This window comes from Haliaeetus leucocephalus, unplaced genomic scaffold, assembly GCF_000737465.1.
Source record: "Haliaeetus leucocephalus isolate CR32 unplaced genomic scaffold, Haliaeetus_leucocephalus-4.0 Scaffold151, whole genome shotgun sequence".
NCBI classification, from domain to species: domain Eukaryota; kingdom Metazoa; phylum Chordata; class Aves; order Accipitriformes; family Accipitridae; genus Haliaeetus; species Haliaeetus leucocephalus.
In genome coordinates this window covers 9,165,665-9,185,097 of record NW_010972587.1, presented here as the reverse complement: position 1 = coordinate 9,185,097, position 19,433 = coordinate 9,165,665, and the positions used below count along the sequence as shown (strand labels likewise).

The window sequence follows — 19,433 nt, the reverse complement described above, 5'->3', positions numbered from 1 at the left end:
CTAAATAATAAAATATTGTGGCCCCACAAGTATAATGTCTGAGGGTTACGTTTCCTCACATTCTTATGCTCTTTTGTGGAGAGCTATCAAATGCTTCCCGGCAGTATGCAGCACATGCTATAGCAAACCATGACTAAATACTCTGAGAATGCAACCAGTCAACATGTGGAGTCATGTTCTGTTGTGGCAGAACTCAGTAGATGAAGCCTGACTCAGTTTCCCAGATACAGACAAGAAAAGGGAGCATCGTAACTTTTACCTAGATGAAGCACAGCACCAGCATTTCTGAACTGAATGATTTTGGTCCAGGTTACTTCACCTATGATTTTTCATCTAATGTGAAATTGGGGTGTGAGGTCCAAATTAAGTAAGTATTTTCTGTTAAGGCACAGTGACCATTTTTCATCTGTGAGAGATTTAGCACAACTCTAATTTCCGGTACTTTGGCTGGTGTCATAATATAAAAACTTAGTAAGGGCAAAGCCTAGAGAATAATTTAACATTTCGCATAGCAAATTCATTCACTGTTGATCAAAGCAGTAAATGCATAAAACCCAGCGGATCATACTTAAATATGTCTTACATCTCACTTTGGCACAAGTAGACAAGAGTTTAGGACAGTCATACAGTTTGGGATAGTACCCTCTTTTTCACATTAGATCTTGAATTCACATACTCTAGATGGGAACAGATTGGCTTCAATATCATTAATTACCTTATGAAGAAGCTCTAACTTTGTTCTTTCAGCCTCAAATTCCTCAAGGCGCTGCACCCTTCTTGCATGCTCCTCTTCATTTTGTTTTTCCTGTGCTTCCTTCTCAGCTTTCCACTTTTTCCTCTTCTCATCTTCAAGCTCCTTTTGTCTTTTTTCCCACTGCTCAAATTCTTGTCTACACTTTTCTTCTACTTCATGATGAGTAAGCTTTACACTCATTTCAACATCAGCTACAAATTTGTAATCAACCAAGTAAACCTTTTATTTAATTTCCTAATAAGCATTGGGCGATATTAAACAGTCTTAAAGTACTGACAAGAAAAGGATTCTGTGCTGATACAGCCAGCAATATATATCCCCAAGGAAATCAGAACTACAGTGCAAGTCTTTTCTATCAGAAATCTTATTATCATGATGCACACCTACTGACTCTGCTACAATCATGCTTATTCTACCTATGTGTATTTCAGGATTACACTTTGGCTTCAGGATGAATGTCTTCTGTGGCTATCAGCAGGGGTTTTATAACTGATGCACTCCACCCCAAAACATGCAAAGGCCATGCCAAAGGGAAACGTTCCCAGCCAATGTGACAATAAAAAAATAAAAGAAGTGGCCAAAGTACAACCTGGTTAGCGCCTCCAATCTGGCTTCCATTTGTATTCATAATAATTTAAATCATTTTTGGGTAGTATTTTTTGAAACAATTTTCTATTAAGACATTAAAGACTAGGATAATTTTGTGATCCTGAAATGCAATAAAAGCACAGGCATTTGCTCATGTCCAATTCATGAAGTGTCAAAATCTATTGCATACTGTAATATGTAATTTTTTACAAAGAATGTCATGATACTCATGAAAACAGAAAAGCAGAAAACAGTGAAATGATGCTAAAGATCAACTCAACCAAATGACTAATGCATTTTCTTACCTGTAACAAAATGGTCATCGGTGACCACTTCATCACTAGTCGACTGACAATTATAACTAGGTGTTGTAGCAATCTGCAAGTCTTCATTTTCAATTTCAAATAGTACCTAATATAGTTTAATATTGTCATTAAGAAACAAGAAACAAAATTTAAAAGCAGAACATTTTTAAAAAATCTTCTAGAACAAGGATAAGCTTTTCATCACATGACAAGTACAATAATATGAAACTTACTGACTGGAATCCTTAGACATTGAATAATGCAAACATATCAGTCAAAATATTGTCTTCTAGAGTAATAAATATTGGAGTATTTCCCAAAATACATAATATTTCTGTGTGGTTTTTTAACATATTTTACATTTTGACTTGGAAAATAGATGTTTTGCATTTAGGATTTGTTTTACTGTGGAACTAAGCACTATATTTATGCATTAATACTATTATGCACATAGGGGAAGAACTAGTTACAAAGTAAATTTTTAAGAAGTCTATTTAAAAATAATGCTATGGGCACGAAGATTGCTGTATTTCTTTCATTGTTCTTTATTGGCAAGAAGTAATATATTCCAGCTCATTTATCATCTGTTCATCACATGCTTGGGGCATATATTAATATTTGTAATGCAGCTGAAGTCACATAAACTAATTGTGCTGTTCTAAACAATGGTCTTCTGTGAACAAAAAATCATGTTTGCAAAAGTGCTCACTAATAAAAGCCAGGTGACAAATTAAAAGTGATTAAATTAAATACAGGTTTAAGTTTTTCTACAAACTTCAGCAAGTTATTCTGTCAAATCCTATGAACCCAGGTTCATAACTCTTGATTTGTCTTTGAAAGTTACAGCAATTATTATGTTTACATTTTCTATAAAATAATGGACTATATTAGGAGGAAGATTAACAGTAGCACATCCTCCTGATCATCATAAAAAGCGTAAGATTAGAGAAGTTTAAAAGTGTTATCATTTTATTGAGATAATATTCTGCAAATAATTAACAAAAAAGGATAATTCAGTTTTGTTTAATTTTGATTTTTGTGCTCAGCATCTCAACTACTGATACAGAGAATTTATTCCAAATTTTAAAACTTATACACATGGTGTATAACAACTGATGTCCCAGTTCTAAAGAACAGCACATACAAATTCATCTTAATAACTAATGGATAGTCTGACAGAAACAAAAGTGAACACATCTGTAGGTCTCCTTAGGAGGACAACAAAGCAAGTGTAAGTTATCTAGATTACTTCATAGAATTTTGTTCACTATAAATATTGTTTAAATAGAGAATACCCTTTTTTTAAGTTGTTCTGGATCTTCATTATATTCAGAAGCCAATTCTGCCAAGTAATCTGAAGCATGGCAAGAAACTACTCCATAAATGTTACCTAAAGAAGAAATAAATATGTAATTTAGTACACAGAGAGAAAATCCCTTACCAGTACTCAGTTCTGCTCTATGCTGCTTAGCTACTATATTTCGTTAAACTAAAAGAAAGCATTTTCTTCCTTTAAAACTCTTACCCCACCCAATTTTACTCAAATCTGTAGGAATCATTTATCTACATTAAAAGCAGCAAGTATGTGTAACTGGAACACACACAATGATATTGTAAGAATCCAGTGACACCAAATATGAAAGAGAATTCCACAGCATAAAACACAGCAGAACATTTTCTGTGTAGAAAAACACAGTAGAATTTTTATCACATAGGTCAAAAACTGACAAAGAACTACAAAAAATAATGAAAAAAAGTAAGTGTCCATTGCAAAAAAAAAGGATAAGACGAAACCTTCCTCGAATATCAAAATGTATAGATAATACTGAACTTTTGTTCACAAAGACAGTTACACTAAATGTGTGTGAAACCCAAGATGATGTGAAAAACTAGAATGGAACAGACAATGCCAATTCTCTGGCATGTAAACGATGAGCTTGGCTTCATTCACACAGCTGACACAGCAATATTGTTCCCAATTACAAGGTAATTTCATTTAATGCTAGCTTGGATATCTCTAAAGACAGACTTTAAACATATCCTGGGGGGTTCAACTGTATCTAACTCTTAGCTTCAGCTCCCAGTGACTTCATTTTAGATTGTTATGAAGAGTCTGGCCCAGGTCCTGTTTCAGAGAATCATCCTGCAACTTGCCTTGATCTATCTATGGTTTAGCATCAGATGAATTTTTAGAAAAATTCAATTCATACTCAGATGTTAATTCTAGAAGGCAGCATTGCATGGTTTTATTCCTAAAGATTTTCAGCATGCCGTCAGAAGTTGATGCAATAGGTTTCACTGCTTGCTCTGCTTAAAAGTTTGCATTGTTTTACTGATGATTGTTAGTCTAACTTCCACTGGCAATATGAGGTGCATAAATATTGTAACTGTGACCCCTGCTTACCTGTAGTTTCTTCATCTTCTAAGTCATGCAGTATAAGCTTTTCAGCATCTTGATTTCTGCTCTTTATAAAGTTTAAATAGGAGAGAACTGATTCTGGCAAGTCATCTGAAATCTAGAAAAACACGACATTTGACATAAATTCTATGTTTTCATCTCACAGCCATGACCAGAGGCAAATACTTGACATGCAAGAATAAAGACTCATAAAGCACTGATGGAGATTTAGTAGCAATTGGTACCAAAATTGTTCCCAATTCCTACACTCTTCCCATTGTCTTATCACCCACTGAACAATTAACAGTTATTTTTAATTACAGTCTAATTAAATTTTGATTGGAACACATTTTAGTAACTTATCTTCCACTATCTGCAGAAACATGTTTCAATTAACATTTTTTTATGTGTTGGACCAAGAAATTAAGTAAAAGGTTAAGACAAAAACTAACGAATAGCTATGATGCACATGATCTTTTTCTTAAAAATGTTCAGACTCTTTAAAAAATAAATTATTTTTAAATTTACTAATGTTTAACGTATGCATGTAAATCAAATGCTTCAACTTTCTATTCTAAAGACTGTCTTTAATGCAAGGATTTGGGAAAATGGACTGCCTTCTCTCAGATGTGTAAATTGCAGTAAACATTGCTGGCATTCAGCATGTGAGTACATAAATAATTGTCACTGATGCCTTTGCCTATCTTTATGTCATATCAAACATATGATTTATGGTCACATATGACAAATGTCATCTACCTTAATATCCTGTAGACCAATCCTTTTGCTATGAGTCTGAAAGATTAAAATAACTGAAAAGGACCCAAATAACTGATTGGATTTCAGAGGAAAATCTTTCCCCAAAATAAGAAGTCATCCAAAAACAGAGGACATGAAGCACCAATTTATATGAAATTAATTATTAGGAAGTCTTCAAACATAAGACACTCTCATGTAAGATTTAAATACAGATTTAAATGAAGAATCATTGGCTTATTCATCCAGATTTAATCTACCTCATTAGGTTTAATAAAATCTTCCAGCTTCAGAGGATTCTAAAACAAATCATTACCTACCTACAAGTCTGATTTTCTCACTTAAGCAGAATGCTGATACTCTTCTCTTTTATTGTCTTGTTACCATTGGAGGTCACGTTTTTCATAAAACAATACTACTGAGACTACTTTTCAGAAGAAATCCTCAGGTTCGGTATGTCAGGAAAAAGTTCATTCATCAGATAGGCTTTCCAATGCCCGTACTACTTTCAAGCAGAAATAGAAGCAGCAGCACTGAATACTTACTGTCTCACTGTCACTCAAAGCTTCATCTGATACTTCTGTGTCAGGATCACCCGCTTCAAGGGAAGAAACACTGATTCTGCTTAATTCAATTTCTATTTCTTTTTCAATTCCTTCAATATCTTCTGACATTCTACTTTCCACAGTGTCTTATCTGCTTTCAAAGCTACACAAAGAAAATATTAACCGTCAGCACCTCGTGAACCTAAATAAACAGGGTGCTAATTTAGCATAAATTTATTCAGATGTATTGGCTTAAAACATGAAAAGGAACATCAGAAGTTTGGTCTGAACACCTGACTCCATACCAACAGGAAAAAATAAGAAAAACATTAGTTTATGATAACAGAACCCCCCCTCATTCTACCCCTCTAAATTTTGCAATTGTTACCAAATTTCAATATTAAAAACCTCTGCCTGCTCTCTACTCCTTGTGGACGGTATCAGTGCTACGACCTAAGCCTTACAAGGGTTTTTTACAGCCCTAATAACCGCAAAGAAAAAAAGAAAAGCTTCAAACATATTAACGATTACAAAATAAGACTAAGAATCCAGAAAGCACTCGATGAAGTTGCAATGATACCGAGAAAGCAGTGAGAAATGGCCTAACCCACAGAAGTACAAGACTTGTACACGGACACAGGCAGGAGGGGAAGGGGTCCCTCGCCGTCCCCCCTGCCCTACGCAACCCGCACCCCTCTCCTCCCCCTCAGCCCCAATTAGGGGACAGAGGAGGCAGCCCGGACCCGCTCCATCAGAGGCAGCGAGCAGCTCCTCGTCCCTCGCCGCCTCCTGGAGCGGGAGAAGCGACAGGCTGAGCGCATCTCAGCCGCGAAGCGGTTCCTCGCTGAGAGAAACTACATCTCCCAGAAGGCCTCGCGGTGGGGAGCCCGCCGCCGCTTCCCGGAAAGACGGCGGAGCCGCCCCTTTGCATGCTGGGAGCTGTAGTCCGCCCCTCAGGGCACCCATGGCCTCCGGGCTCCGCGATCTACCCGCTCTAGCTACTCACTTCTCGTTCAGCCGAGCTCCTACCGGAGCCTCCCCCCCCCCACCCCGCCGCCTTCGGAGACCTCCGGCCCCTCCGCTCTGAGATCCCGCAGCCTCCAACCGCCGCCGGTCGGGCCCTCCGCGGGGAAGACGAGAGCCCCCGCCGCCGCGCTGTTAAACCGGCGGCGTCACCACGGCAACGGGCAACAGCGGCTCGGAAGGCAAGCGGGAGGATCCAAACTTCGCCAGCAGTTCGCGTTTCGCGCCGGTAGGGCGGGCGGCGGGCCCCCGCGGGAGGGCGCCGTCGTCAGCGTGGGACGGAACACCTGACAGCCCTCTTTTTCGTGTTTTTTTTAAATTTTGTTTTGTTTTAAGTCATGGACTGGAGTTTAGTGTTCAGAAGAAACTGGAATCAGCAATTAATCGGGCCGGAGGGGTACGGGGGGGACCCACACACCCTGCCGCCTGCGCCGCGGGCAGAGAACAAAATATGATAGTTCAAAAATAAAAAAGGTCGGAGAAAGGCGCGTACAAATTATTTGAGAGCTGGAGAAAATGTCCCGCTGGGGAATTAAAGACTCCACACGATTCAGTCTGGCGAAAGCGATACAGGGCAGGGAGGGTGCGGACAATAGCGGTTTAGTGTGTAATGGTGTCTATAGGGAACGCATCTGTCCCTGAAGTCTGGTTAGGAATGCCAAGGTGCAAAGACAGGTATAACAGAAAAATAAGAGCTGAAAGGTAAAGACAGGTTTTACATAGAAAAGGAGCATTTCTGTGAGCAATGGGAAGGGTCTGCCAAGGGTAGTAGGGGTTTCTCCCACCTGAGCACCTTTCTGAAAGACTTTCGGATGTCAACCGCAAAATGGATTCAAGGGCAGCCCTCCACCATTTTCTGACTGGTGTTACGGGTGAGCAAGACATTTAAATCTTAAACAACGGAAACTCATCTGTTCGAAATCCACCCTGTGACGTCTCGGGCCTTACGGAATCACGTAACCGGTGAACTTTTCAATGTGGTCAAGTCTTCAAGCAGGGGGTTGGATCCGCGCTCGGGGCTTGTTCTGTAGCGCCCCGTGCTCTGCTGTCAGGGTGACTGAAGGCCACGGGCACCGCGTCGTGCCTTTAGCAAACAACTTCGCCAATTAAAAAAGGCGTTTCTGGAGGCCCGTCGCCTGTCACCAGGAAGTCAGGGGGGTCAACAGAAAAAAGCTCTCTGTTGTGAGGATGCGGTTCGGTTGTACTTGAGGAAGAAACATCTCACTGGGGGACTGTGCTCTTTAAGGTAGGATGGAAGTATTCGGAGCTGGTAAGGATTTTCTTGTGAAGTAACAATGTAATGTAAAAAGTACATCATTTTATAAAGATAATATTTCTATTTTTCAGATAAATAATTTAAGATAAACTGAATTACTATTATTATGGCTCAAAATAAAGCATTGAAACCACATAGTTATTACAACAGAACTATTGCAGGTGCCAGTTTTCAAGTGAAATATGCAGCCATTCAGGGGTTTTTACTAGAACGATGCATCTCACCAATGTTTTAACACGTTCTGGTTTTGAAAACTCTGATAAAGTTTAATTACTCTTAAAAGTAGTGGATCTTCTTCAAGGGAAGTGCAAAACCAGTTATCTAATACAGTCTGTAAGTTTACATGGTGCATTATTGACCCAAATCCACTGTGGAGCTAGTTTGAGAAGCTTATAGCTTTCTTCATTCTGCGATTCAGCAACAGAAGTTTTATAATCCAGGCAATGAGGATCTTGGCAGGGCAGGCAAAGCTTGTGTTTGCAGCATCTTTTCTTCTGATCAACAAATTTGATACATATGTAACATATGTTTTGTATGTAAAATAAGTTAACGCAAGATATTTTTTGACCGCAGAAGCTTCATCTTTGTCATTTTTTTTCTGTGTTACAAGTAACAGCAGACATAACTTCTCATTGTAATCAATCTGTAGTAATTCTGACAGAAGACAAGAACAACTCCTTTCAAACAAATCTCTTTGCGTTAGAAAATACTTTCTGAAGGGTATGCCTATGCTGGTTATGTTCACACGTCTGTGCATGTTTGTGTGCCTGCCTGCTTTATACAGGGGAAGCGTAAGACAACTGTGGTCAGCTGCTATTGCAGAAACCATTTTCTAACACTGCTGCTCTTGGACGCCTCTCAGCTTGTACCACAAAGTCAGGCAGAGCAAAATGCTGGAGTATGTTTACAGAAGAGGCAAGACAGGTGAAAGGGAACATGAGGCGGGAGACAAATGTATGAGTTTCAGTCTCCGTGCAAAAATCTTGATAGGCCCAGAAGATATGGTAGCCAATAATGATAATAATAATGATACATAAAAAAAGAAGTTCTGCATCGGAGAGTTTACAGTGCTAGGGGTCTTTCCTGCTGAAATATGCTGAACTACGCTCAAGATGTGAATGCCTGTGTGACTTCACTGCGGTCCTGTCAACATTTGCAAGTATTTGCAAGGGCAATACAGTTGGTACTTGGGTTCTAATGAGCACTTCACATGTATTTCAGGGGCAGTTGCTATGGGTAGGGTCTCTGCTTGCCCTCCCATTGACCAAGCACCCAACTGCTGTTGATGACAGAAGTGCATTTCTTGATTTAGTTTCATTTCAAAGGAATTCAACTTTTCACATCCTGTTACATTCCACAACAAAAAACGAAGGAAAAAAGTAAGTGGTGGTGACTGGGAGGTTCAGTTCGAAAGTGTAAAGTGTACTCCGGAGTTTGCTGCAAGACAGTTGGTAGCACCATATAATAGCTCTCATGGCTTTGCTAGAACTGTGTGCTGGATCGCACTGAAATCATTAGGCTGTATCTGCTATTTTCAACAAAAATGAGTCGGGTCAAGTAGACAAAGGAGGGCTTATATCTTTACTATGGTTCTCCCTCTTCATTTCAGCTGCTATCCTTAATAATTAGTAAAAGTGTATTGAAGAATATAAGGACAAGTGTATGCCAGGCTATGTAACTCTTGCCATCTCTGTAATATAAATTTTCATACATACATGCTGCCTCCAAATGTAACAGTTAAGAGAAAAATTGTAAAAAAATAAATACTTTTGTACAATATAACATTAGAGGCAATTGAGACCAGACACCATCTTGCTCCTTCTGCTGTTGCTACTATTATTATTTTTCAGTCTATCAGGTGACTGTTTAAATTTATAAAACATTATCTGAAGAAAATAAATCCCATTGTAATTGATATGCTTAGTTATATCTGTTTCATATTGAACTGAATATATGATTATATTTTCAGCTGTGATTCAAAACTGAAAACAGAAGAATGAAAATAAGAGATAAAATACTAATACAGAAGTACTACTTAAATGTCTTCAATGGAATTTTCTTGGTAAAAATTCTGTTTTCTTTTTCTTATTTAGCAGCTTCAAATTAATTTTTTAAAAATGTGTTGAATTAAAACAATAATCCTCCTTTTTTTCCAGGCTCTGGGTCTTATGCTTTTGACATTTGGCCTGTGGCTTTTATTTAACAGAAACAATTTATTCAGTGAGTTATGTGAGTATAAATATAGTTTTTCTTTTGTTTTAAGTGATTGCAGGATAAATCAACAGAAAGCGTGATGGAATTTTTTCCCACAAGGTGGCAGTATTGGATCGAAATGCATAGGGGTTTTTCTGTTGTGTATTTATTCCCTCAGACAGTATGATTATCAAATAAATATATATCAGTATATCTACAATTTATATATGATTATAATTTATACAATTTATGTATTTCTCTTGGTGTATAGCTTATAGATGAATCACTGGCCTATAAATCAGCTCTGTTGATCTTTTCTTTATATAATTTACCAGACTGCATTTGGCCTGCATTTGATAAGATTGTAGATCCTTTAGGTGGATATTTGGGTGGAATGAAAACAAGTTGGAGCTTGAGCCTCTCTGTACAGATATTCTTTTTTCCCAGAGTGTCTATCAAATTCTTTCCCAGAGAAGTAAGTTTTGGGTCACATAGCAACAACTGTGCTCTTAAAGAGTTGTCTACCTTGGCTATGCCGAGGAGCATCAGTTACCAGCTGATAGGATGGGAACCATCCAATACAGTAATTCTGGGATGAAGCATTGGAGATGGAAGTAATGAAAACCCCTGCTACTTTCCATATCTATGGAAAAATGGTTAAAGTGGAAAGGGGAAAGCGGCCAGTCACAAAGGAAGATAGCACTGAATCTGAGTATGGATTTAATGAGAACAATATCTATGTCCACATAAGATTTGTACATGTGCTACTAATTTTTGGCAAACAGAAAAAAATGTGTAAACTTGTAATTGTCCTCTGATTTCATTATGAGTGGTTCACATTGTTCAACTATGTTCTGTTTCCATCTCATTTGTTGTTCCCATCCTCTGCATTTATGAAAATACATCTTTTTCTTTCTGTGGCTGTAGACAGCATGAGTAATAATAATACCCTTTCATCATTCTGCTATTTCCATCCTTTCAGTAATGGTATTGCAAAGATTTAATTGTTTTTCTGGTATAAGTTTTGTAAATGGAAGTCTCAAAAAAAAAAAAAAAAGTGACAGTATGAATGCACTGTGTTACAGTTTCTTCAGGCAAGAACCAGCTAGTGGCATATATTTCTTGTATATTACTTGGAATTGGATCTGTTATTACTTTTACTTCAGCCGTGGGATTCCTTGGAAATGTTATGGAAAACAAATGTCTGCTAGTTACAGTAAGTGTAAATCAGACTCCAACTTTCTTGTAAAATGAAAGGGAGTTTTGTGTGCATGAAAACTGTGATCCTGTCTTGATGTTGTGATTTCCACATACGGTGCTTAACAAATCTGCTGATAGAAAGCAGATAGATAAAGTCCTGGCTCAAATGAAATCTGAACAAACCTTCCATATCACTGTCAGAATATTTTCAATGACAAAACACTTGCAGTTTGATGCAGCAAAGATTTTAACCACTGTACTTATTAACTTTGAGATTTTAAAATTAATTTAGTATTGAAATTATGCAGAGAAACTCTCCCTCAGGATGTGCTCACATGCTTAGTATGTGCTGAAGAAATAAAGAAAACCTGCCCCAAAATATTGCAGGTTGAAGGCACAGGTAGCTATAGTATGGCTACGATATCAAAATGGAGAGTATGATTAAAAAGCTCTTACCTATGTAGACCTACCTGGATACTCCATATTTATATACAATTCCTGCTTTTTAAGGGAAGAACACTTTGATTTCTGAAAAACTACACTGCAACTATACATTCTTATGATCCCTTTGATCACATATTTTCCTTTGTCTTTTGTTTATTGTCACCCTTTTTGTGTGATCTGGTTTAGACTATGTGAAGGCTGAAGCAGAGAACTATTCTACTGATTCATTTGTTAAGCACTACTAATATCAATTGGCACAGGAGTGAGAGGAATCCAGGTGCTATAACCAGGATTATACATGAGCTTCTGGAATTTTTTATTGCATTGCTCACTTGTTCAATATTATGTTTAGACATCATTTCGGGGTTTTTTTTCAGTATATGAGTTTTCAGATCCTGGTGTTTGTTACCCAGATGGCAGTATCAGTGCTGATATTCATGAAGAAAGAAGAGGTATGTAAGTAAATTATGTGAGACTGCTGATAATGTCAAAATAGTTTCTTGCAATTAATTAAAAAAATTCTAATAGTCAATTCTCACTGTATACTGCATCACCATTTGTTTGAACTTGACTACTCTACATGTCAATGAGGTATAGCAGAAGATATGGAAAACTTAATTGGAGGAATCCAGCATGGTTCAATAGTTGTAAAGGGGAGTGCATGGAAATATATTTCCAGTTTCTCCTCTGCAACAAAACATACTCTTCCTGTGGAAGCAATAGCGTAAGGGACAGCTTTATTCTTTTTTGAGGGATGACCCAGAAAGTCCCTCTTTTCTGGACATCAGCAGAGGTAGGAGAAAGCATTAGATGCTAACCTGTGTCTGCTAGCAGGTGGTAATAGTAGTACGCTGTGCAATTAATAGTAGGATTCATTGGTATCATGGCATGCAAAGTATACTAATGAATTACTGATTTTATTGCTTGAGCCTGTGTTTTAGGTCCAAGTAGAGATCTAATATAAAGAATATGTATCTTTGCTTTTAACAACAGGAAGCAACAATAAATACCAACATAGCTGTTGTCACTAGTAACTGTACTGCTTTGAAGCTTTATTCAGTAATTTATTTTTCTAAATATAGCAACTCCAATAGCTTGAGCATTCCTCACAGTATTATATGGAAGGTGATTTGTACTGAATCGATACTGGTCCATCCGCTTCCCTATTCCATAATTGCAAAATCTATGGTTTGAGAAAACCTCCCAGGACACTGGTCTCATAAAGTTCATACAGTTCTCCAAATCCTGCTGCTATTCAGGCAGGGTACAGCACAAATAAATCAGTTTTACTCCATCAAAGTGAATATGTATCATCAAGATTTCTTCTTTAAATGTTAATTTATAATGATGGAGTCCTCCCTGTTTTATATGATGGTTTTACATATTGAAAGATTTGAACTGTCAGGAATGAAGCATTCTGGAGTCAGCTATTTGTGCTAGGAAAATTGGCTGAAAGATTGCAGTTAAATTTATTTTATATCAACTGTAATTGCACTTGATCTCAACCTTAATTAAGTGTTGCTGAAGTATAATAAATGATGGTAACATCATCATTCACTGTGCAAGCTTTTGAATTTTGTTTTTAGGATGGCTGTAGCAAGGGGAATGAGTTGGCGAAGCCTCATTTTTTTCTTGTTTTGTAATTAAACCTTTCAGTGACCTAGGAGATCTCCTATGCATGTATTCCCTGCTACATTCTCTATAACCACATTTTTTGTGATCAGCTCATCCACTTCAATTACTGTTGAAGGTATATTTTAATAGTCTTTGCAAAGATACCTTATCTAGGGCCAACATGAGCTACTAACTCCCCTAACACAAAGCAATACATGTCCTGGCCAGATTGCATGATGCTCACACAAGTTTGTATCACAGTAGGTGTAGAATCAATTTTGGTTTTGTGCTTATTATTATGTGGTGCTGTGCTTATTAAAAGTAAGTATGAGAGGTCGGTTTTAGTATTTCAGGACAGATCAGGTGCATCTAAACTATGTTCCCTGGCTCTTCTGGCTCCATTTGGGCTAATCATCTTGTATCTGCCTGTGCTGTGTATGTGATTTGGGTCACTTCATTATCTTCCCCTTTTGCTTTTAACTTTCCCTTTAGTGCAGTGGCTATGCCATGTCTTAGATCATACTTGGCAAATCGATTAGAATGCTGTAGCTTGCAAGTAACCCTTGAAGAAACCTGAATATCAATAAAAGATCAAAGATTGTACCATCCATCCACACTCTTATCAATATGCATATATCAATTGCTATAAATATTTATGAACAGGTCCACAATCAGTGGAACAACAGAATTGATGAAGTTATTTCTGAGTACGGGAATGAGAGTCTGGCTGAGCAGGAACCTGTGTGGAACATTCTGAATGCTGTGCAGCACAACGTAAGGAAAAAACCCCACAAAATATCACCACCAAAAATACTGCATCAAACAAAAATGTGTATACCAATCCGAACTTACTTTAAAAAACTTACTTTAAAGCTCCTTTAGTAAAGCATTAATTTTTCAAGATCCGCTGCTAATATCTGATGTGGGTGGGCAGATTCCTTGCTGTTATATGGAGTACTATGGATAAGATTAGGCTTTTGAAGTACTTGTCAATGTATGTAGGAACAGACAGTTCTGGTCACTGAAGTTTACCGCAGCTGAAAAAAATGGTGGGTTACCTAATATCTTTGGCAGTGCTAGATATTGTAAAACACTTGGTCTGCTTAGGTCTCAAGACTGACCTGAACCACGGACAAGCAGAGATGTTGTAAGGTCAAAGCAGAGCTCCTACTGTGAGAGCATTTGAATAGGTATTGCACTGAGACTCTCTCAGAAATAATGCTTAAAGCCTTAAATGAGCTTGCAAATCAATACTTTCAGCACACATACTTAATTATTAATCATAGAAATTTTTGTGGCCTGGCAGGATGTAATTTGTTTCCTTTTTCAGAAAAGTCCTTTAAAGCATTTGTATGGGATCAATTATTTGGAATTTGTTAGCAATGTTTTTGTCCAGTGGCCTACTATCCACCCTCCAAATTAATTCTTCATCATGAGCGTTTAATTACAAACACTACAGCTGAACAGTTTAATACAGTTTAATATCTTCTATAGACGAGCTGTGAGTCCCTTAATATGATTTCTTGCAGAGGTGAGTCTTATAGTCTTGGCAAACATTGAAGATAATTTATGATTCCTTATAACTCATGAAGCATATATGTCTAGACTCAAGATTACAAATGCATTTGTAATGTATATTTAAAATCTGTTCTTTGAAAAGCTGGTCTTCTCTGATTGCATTCATGATTTCTCTAGTGATTAACGGTGACCCCATTATGTCAATGGTGCAGCTAGACTGTGCTGGTATACTTGAGCTCAGTTTTATTGAACTGTTGTGGGAGCACAGGTTTCAGGAAAGCTACCTACCCACCACCTACCCTGGTGGGCATGTTTAAATTGTGGCAGATCTCAAAGTCTTGTGGATATTTTGCTGTTGGTATCTAAGCCAGATAATGTATCACCTGCCAAGGTGAACTGTAATCACACTTTTGAATGAAACACTGCCATCCCCAAGTCTTGTGTTACATGCTTCCAGCTCTTTACAATATCATCGGCATCTGCCGTGAGAAAAATAAAAAGCCTAAGATCATGAATAGTATTAGAGAAGAACTGTATTTTTATATATTTTTTGTAATATTTATTGTACGGCTTAAAGCTGGTGATATTTTTAACTGAACTTACAGAGTTGTTGACATTGAATGTTTTTACAGAGAAAGGACAGTTTTGGCTAAGTTACCTAATTTTTCAAAATTTAGAAGCAGTATTTCTTGGATTGACTCTCCAGAACACAAAATGAGATGCTTTTGTTTAGCACCTCTGAGCTCAAATATGACAGACTTTTCGTCCCACAAAACAATTCAAATATTTCTGAAGTTTCATCCTGATTCAAAAAGAGAAACTTGGAATTTCCTGCATGACAAGAATTGCATTCTCCAAGCTGTTTGATGGTGTGGTTTGGTTTTGTGTTACTGGTATTGAAATAGATTATAGGGAGGAGCTAGCTGATAATCCATTTGAACAGGGCACAGTATCTGCTTTGTGCTTCAAATTTGAGCTATGTGTTCACAAGAGATCAATTGCTGCTAAAACGCAAGTTGGAAAAGGGAAACTTTCTAAAGATCTCTTGCTAGGAGTTTAGAACTTTTGCAAATATGACATTAGAATTGACAAAGGAGTAACTGAAAGTTTTCAAAATCTAGTCCCTATTTAAGTTTCTAGATCAGACTAAAACAGAGTGTCTGTTTTTATTTATTAAAATATGTTTTATAAAATCTGCCCCCATTTATTGTATTTATTATGAAACAACATTCTTTATGTTGTTTCCAATAATGTATAGTTTTCTTTCTTCTTTTTGTTGTACTTCACAGTGAGCACATCCTTAATATAGCTTATTGCTTACACAAAATTTCAACATTGAAATTACTTTGGAAGCTTAAGGGTGATAGTCAAAATGTTCTACTTTAATCTGGGTTTGTAATTTTTTTTTCTATTTACATGTGTTCTAGAATAGTTCAGAGACTAAATGAAAGTTCCTTTCGAAAGTATATTTTAAGATCATATTGTTCTTAAGTCTGTACTATCCAGTACATTATCATGGGAAATGATACATACACAAGCATGAATCATCCCCTGCAGAAACCTCTCTCTACTGTATACAGAGGGAAACTATCTAGATAATTTAACCAACTAACAGCTAGCACTTCTTGGGGTGAGAATTCCTCTGTGTGACAGCCTTTATAAGTGTTAGAGTTACCAAGTTGCAGGATTTCTATCCTAGATGGAATGCTGTGGAAGATACAATGTCACACAGTGGGAAAGGAATAAAAACAAGGAAAATAGTACTCAAATCCCATGTTCATGCACAAAATCCAGTCTGAAGAAATGGTTTTGTGATGTCCCAAGGAATTCAACATACAGTATGGTAAGAAAAAACCTTCCTTGAAGAATGTAACTTTTGCTACTAAATGTACTTTGGAAAAAAAAAAGAAACCACCATGTTTTCAACCAAGACTTGGCTTATAAATGCCAAAGTATTAATAGTATTCATTGTTTTATCTTTGGTCACTCTGAAGCCTTGGTTTTTACTTGTTAGGTGTCAGTCATGTAGGCAGTTGTAAATTAAGGATACTTCAAGAAAGCAGGAGTTGTGCCTGATCAATATCACAGGGACATTTAGTAGTGGTTTACAAAGTAGTAAGCATCTTGGCATTCAGAAATCCATGCTGTGCAAATCAATGATGACAATGGAAAGTGACAGTATATAAAAATACAGTACATTTCCCGCTTGTAAGTACTATTCATTACTTAAAGAATGTCAGCAATGTCTCTACCTGTTTGTATTATCTGTTTCCAGAGGTCTCCAATACTTTACAGGATAGGAGGAATGAGCAAACCATTGAAATATGAGATATGTTTCCTAAGACCAGTTCATTTACATGTCTTAATATCAAGGGACCAGTTTGCATAGGACTATCAGATATCATCACCTGAGCTGGAGCAACGTGATACATATTATTCTCTTCTGTAAACCCTCCAGTGTTAATAGGACTATCCAGTGAGAACAAAAATTCAATGGGCAAACATTGTTTCTTGACAATGCAGGACAGTAAATAATAGAAAGGATATTGTCAAATGACATCTAGTATTGTCTTCCTTTGCTCATTAGTTTGGAATTGTTCCCTGTTTCTACAAACCCTTGTCATTATTAAAAGATCACTTCAAAGTGTAGAAAGTATTTATTTATATGTTTTATTATATTTATAGCTATTTTAAGCTATGTAATAGTTTATAATTTATTTTTAAAAGCAATATAATAAGCACAGACTGTAATCTGGAAAATATGCACATCCATTTCAGGATGCATAATGCATGAGAAGCAGTGAAAACTTGAAAATATTCTTTTAAGCATTTACTTGTAAGGTAATCTCTCAGTTATACTCACACAAAAGCAAATTCCCTTTTGATTAAGTCACAACCTCTGGAACACTTCCATACAAAAGTATCAGATTTACTGTTTATCTGTTTAGCTCAGATAATTTTTAAAAGGTTATAGCTAACTCTATGCAGTACACATTACTGATGTATTTGCTTTCTGGCAAGTAAATATCAGAACCCATCATAACATGCAGAAAGTTCTATATATTTTAAAAGTATGTTCTTATACAGATGCAATATGAATTCCAGATTTGAAATTATTTTTCTTGAAATCTGTTCATCTGTACTTGCTTAGGGGTGTGAAGAATATTTAAATACATGGTTTGAAAACAATGTTTTGATCTTAACTGCAATTACTATCAGCCTGCTAATTACACAGGTAAGAGTACTTTTCAGCTAAAACCCACAAAATATTGATATCCCGCTGGGGGTAAAAATCAATTCAGTGCCATTTGGCTTTGGCACGCTCTCCAAAATTTTGTAAAGCTTTCCATCAATTTTAAGTCAAGCACTGTTTACCAACAAACTCTGGTATATTCAAGCATCATCACAGATGTTGGTGTCCAAAGTTTGTTGAACAAAATGTTTGACGTGACTTGTGAAAGCAAATGGCATTGCAAAGATGGGAAGCAGTTAAAGAGAATGTAAAATCTGTGGAATAAAAGACCTCTTTTGTCCTCTATTTGTACAGAACCTCATCCATGAATATGCTAAATCAAAAAATGCTAAATAAAAAAATAGAAAGTCATGAAACCCCTCCCCCCACATATCTATGAAAAAAATTATTGGGCAACAAGGAATAAAGCTTTCAATATCAAAACAAAATCATATGAATAATGGCAACAAGAATTGGTTGGTCACTCCACAGACACCCTGAAGGTTGAGTACCATCAAGCAGGCGAAGGATCTTTAATAATATCTAAAATTGTGAGGTTAAAATGAGATTAGTTCATTTTTACTCAGAGAATTAAAAGTACAACCTATTTTACCCCTTCCATATGTGGTACCTTCCCATAGAGGTATGTAGTAAAAACAGTCCAGCTATGGAGTGGGCCAGTTCAGTAATGAAAATGTTTCTTATTCCTACTCACCTAATCCTCACTAGTGCAGTACATCTGTGTGTGTATCATGATCTTCAACGTACACCTTCTTGTCAGATGGGAAAGAGCTGTTATCCCCATTCAAGAGGTTAAGACCAAGAATCATAGAATCATTTAGGTTGGAAAAGACCTTGAAGATCATCAAGTCCAACAGTTTTTGGATTCATAGGGCACTGCAACACTTAACTGAATTATGTGCCACTTGAAATAGATTTCAAGATACTTCTGTGGATGTGGGCCCAAGTGACTTGCTGGAGGTCACACAGCAAGCCTGTACCAGAGCAGAGAATTCAGCTTGTGTATTCAGGCACATGTCCTGATCATTCTCCTTTGTATCCTTCTGCACTGTCATTCATAGGAGCCAGGTTAGCAGTCAGATTGACTCAGTCATGAGTGAGTATCAACACTTTCTTTGTTGTTTTTAACACACCCTTTTTCTTTTCTCAGATATTTTTGATCACACTAACTGGTCAGCTATGTAGAGACATCAGCAAGAATAATATTTGGCCAAATGAGTTATGAACTCTTCAGAGCATTGCTGTGGTCCAAGAATTATCTGATCCATGCCTGTAACAGTCAACGATATTACTTCCACTAAAATTTGGGTTGGGCTCAATGTATTGTAATCACTAGGATATTAGCATTTGGGCTTTAATATGTTTGTTTGTTGTTCATGGCTATGGGTATGATAGTATGCTACAAAATTATGTGTGTTGAAGTCTGAAGTACTATGCCATTTACTAGCTGGCTAATAAAACTTCCTGGTAAGCTGTTTCCTGAGTCTTCAGAACAATTTGTTCTGAGTGTTGTAAACAGTACTGTATAGTATACTGCACTTCGAAACAGAAGAAACCCTTTATCAG

At 37.0% G+C, this 19,433-nt stretch overlaps 2 protein-coding genes across 2 annotated transcripts in view; one reads left to right on the top strand and one right to left on the bottom strand.

The window, feature by feature from the left end:
* The window catches only part of LRRIQ1 (leucine-rich repeats and IQ motif containing 1), a 112,797-nt gene extending 106,782 nt beyond the window's left edge, over nt 1-6,015 (bottom strand). Inside the window, exons 1-6 of the mRNA XM_010561838.1 lie at nt 5,983-6,015; nt 5,347-5,509; nt 4,052-4,163; nt 2,943-3,037; nt 1,648-1,753; nt 716-945 (exon numbers count right to left, since the gene is read on the bottom strand). Coding sequence (XP_010560140.1) covers nt 716-945; nt 1,648-1,753; nt 2,943-3,037; nt 4,052-4,163; nt 5,347-5,475 — 672 coding nt within the window. The 5' untranslated portion in view covers nt 5,476-5,509; nt 5,983-6,015. The remainder of the gene's footprint in view (nt 1-715; nt 946-1,647; nt 1,754-2,942; nt 3,038-4,051; nt 4,164-5,346; nt 5,510-5,982) is intronic.
* Nucleotides 6,016-8,545: 2,530 nt separating this feature from the next.
* On the top strand, nt 8,546-19,092 carry TSPAN19 (tetraspanin 19). Its single transcript, XM_010561973.1, is given in 9 exon segments — nt 8,546-8,569; nt 9,615-9,707; nt 9,802-9,874; nt 10,924-11,054; nt 11,860-11,934; nt 13,760-13,870; nt 16,314-16,457; nt 17,766-17,849; nt 19,018-19,092. Coding segments are annotated over 9 exon segments (810 nt in total).
* The last annotated feature ends 341 nt before the right edge of the window (nt 19,093-19,433 follow it).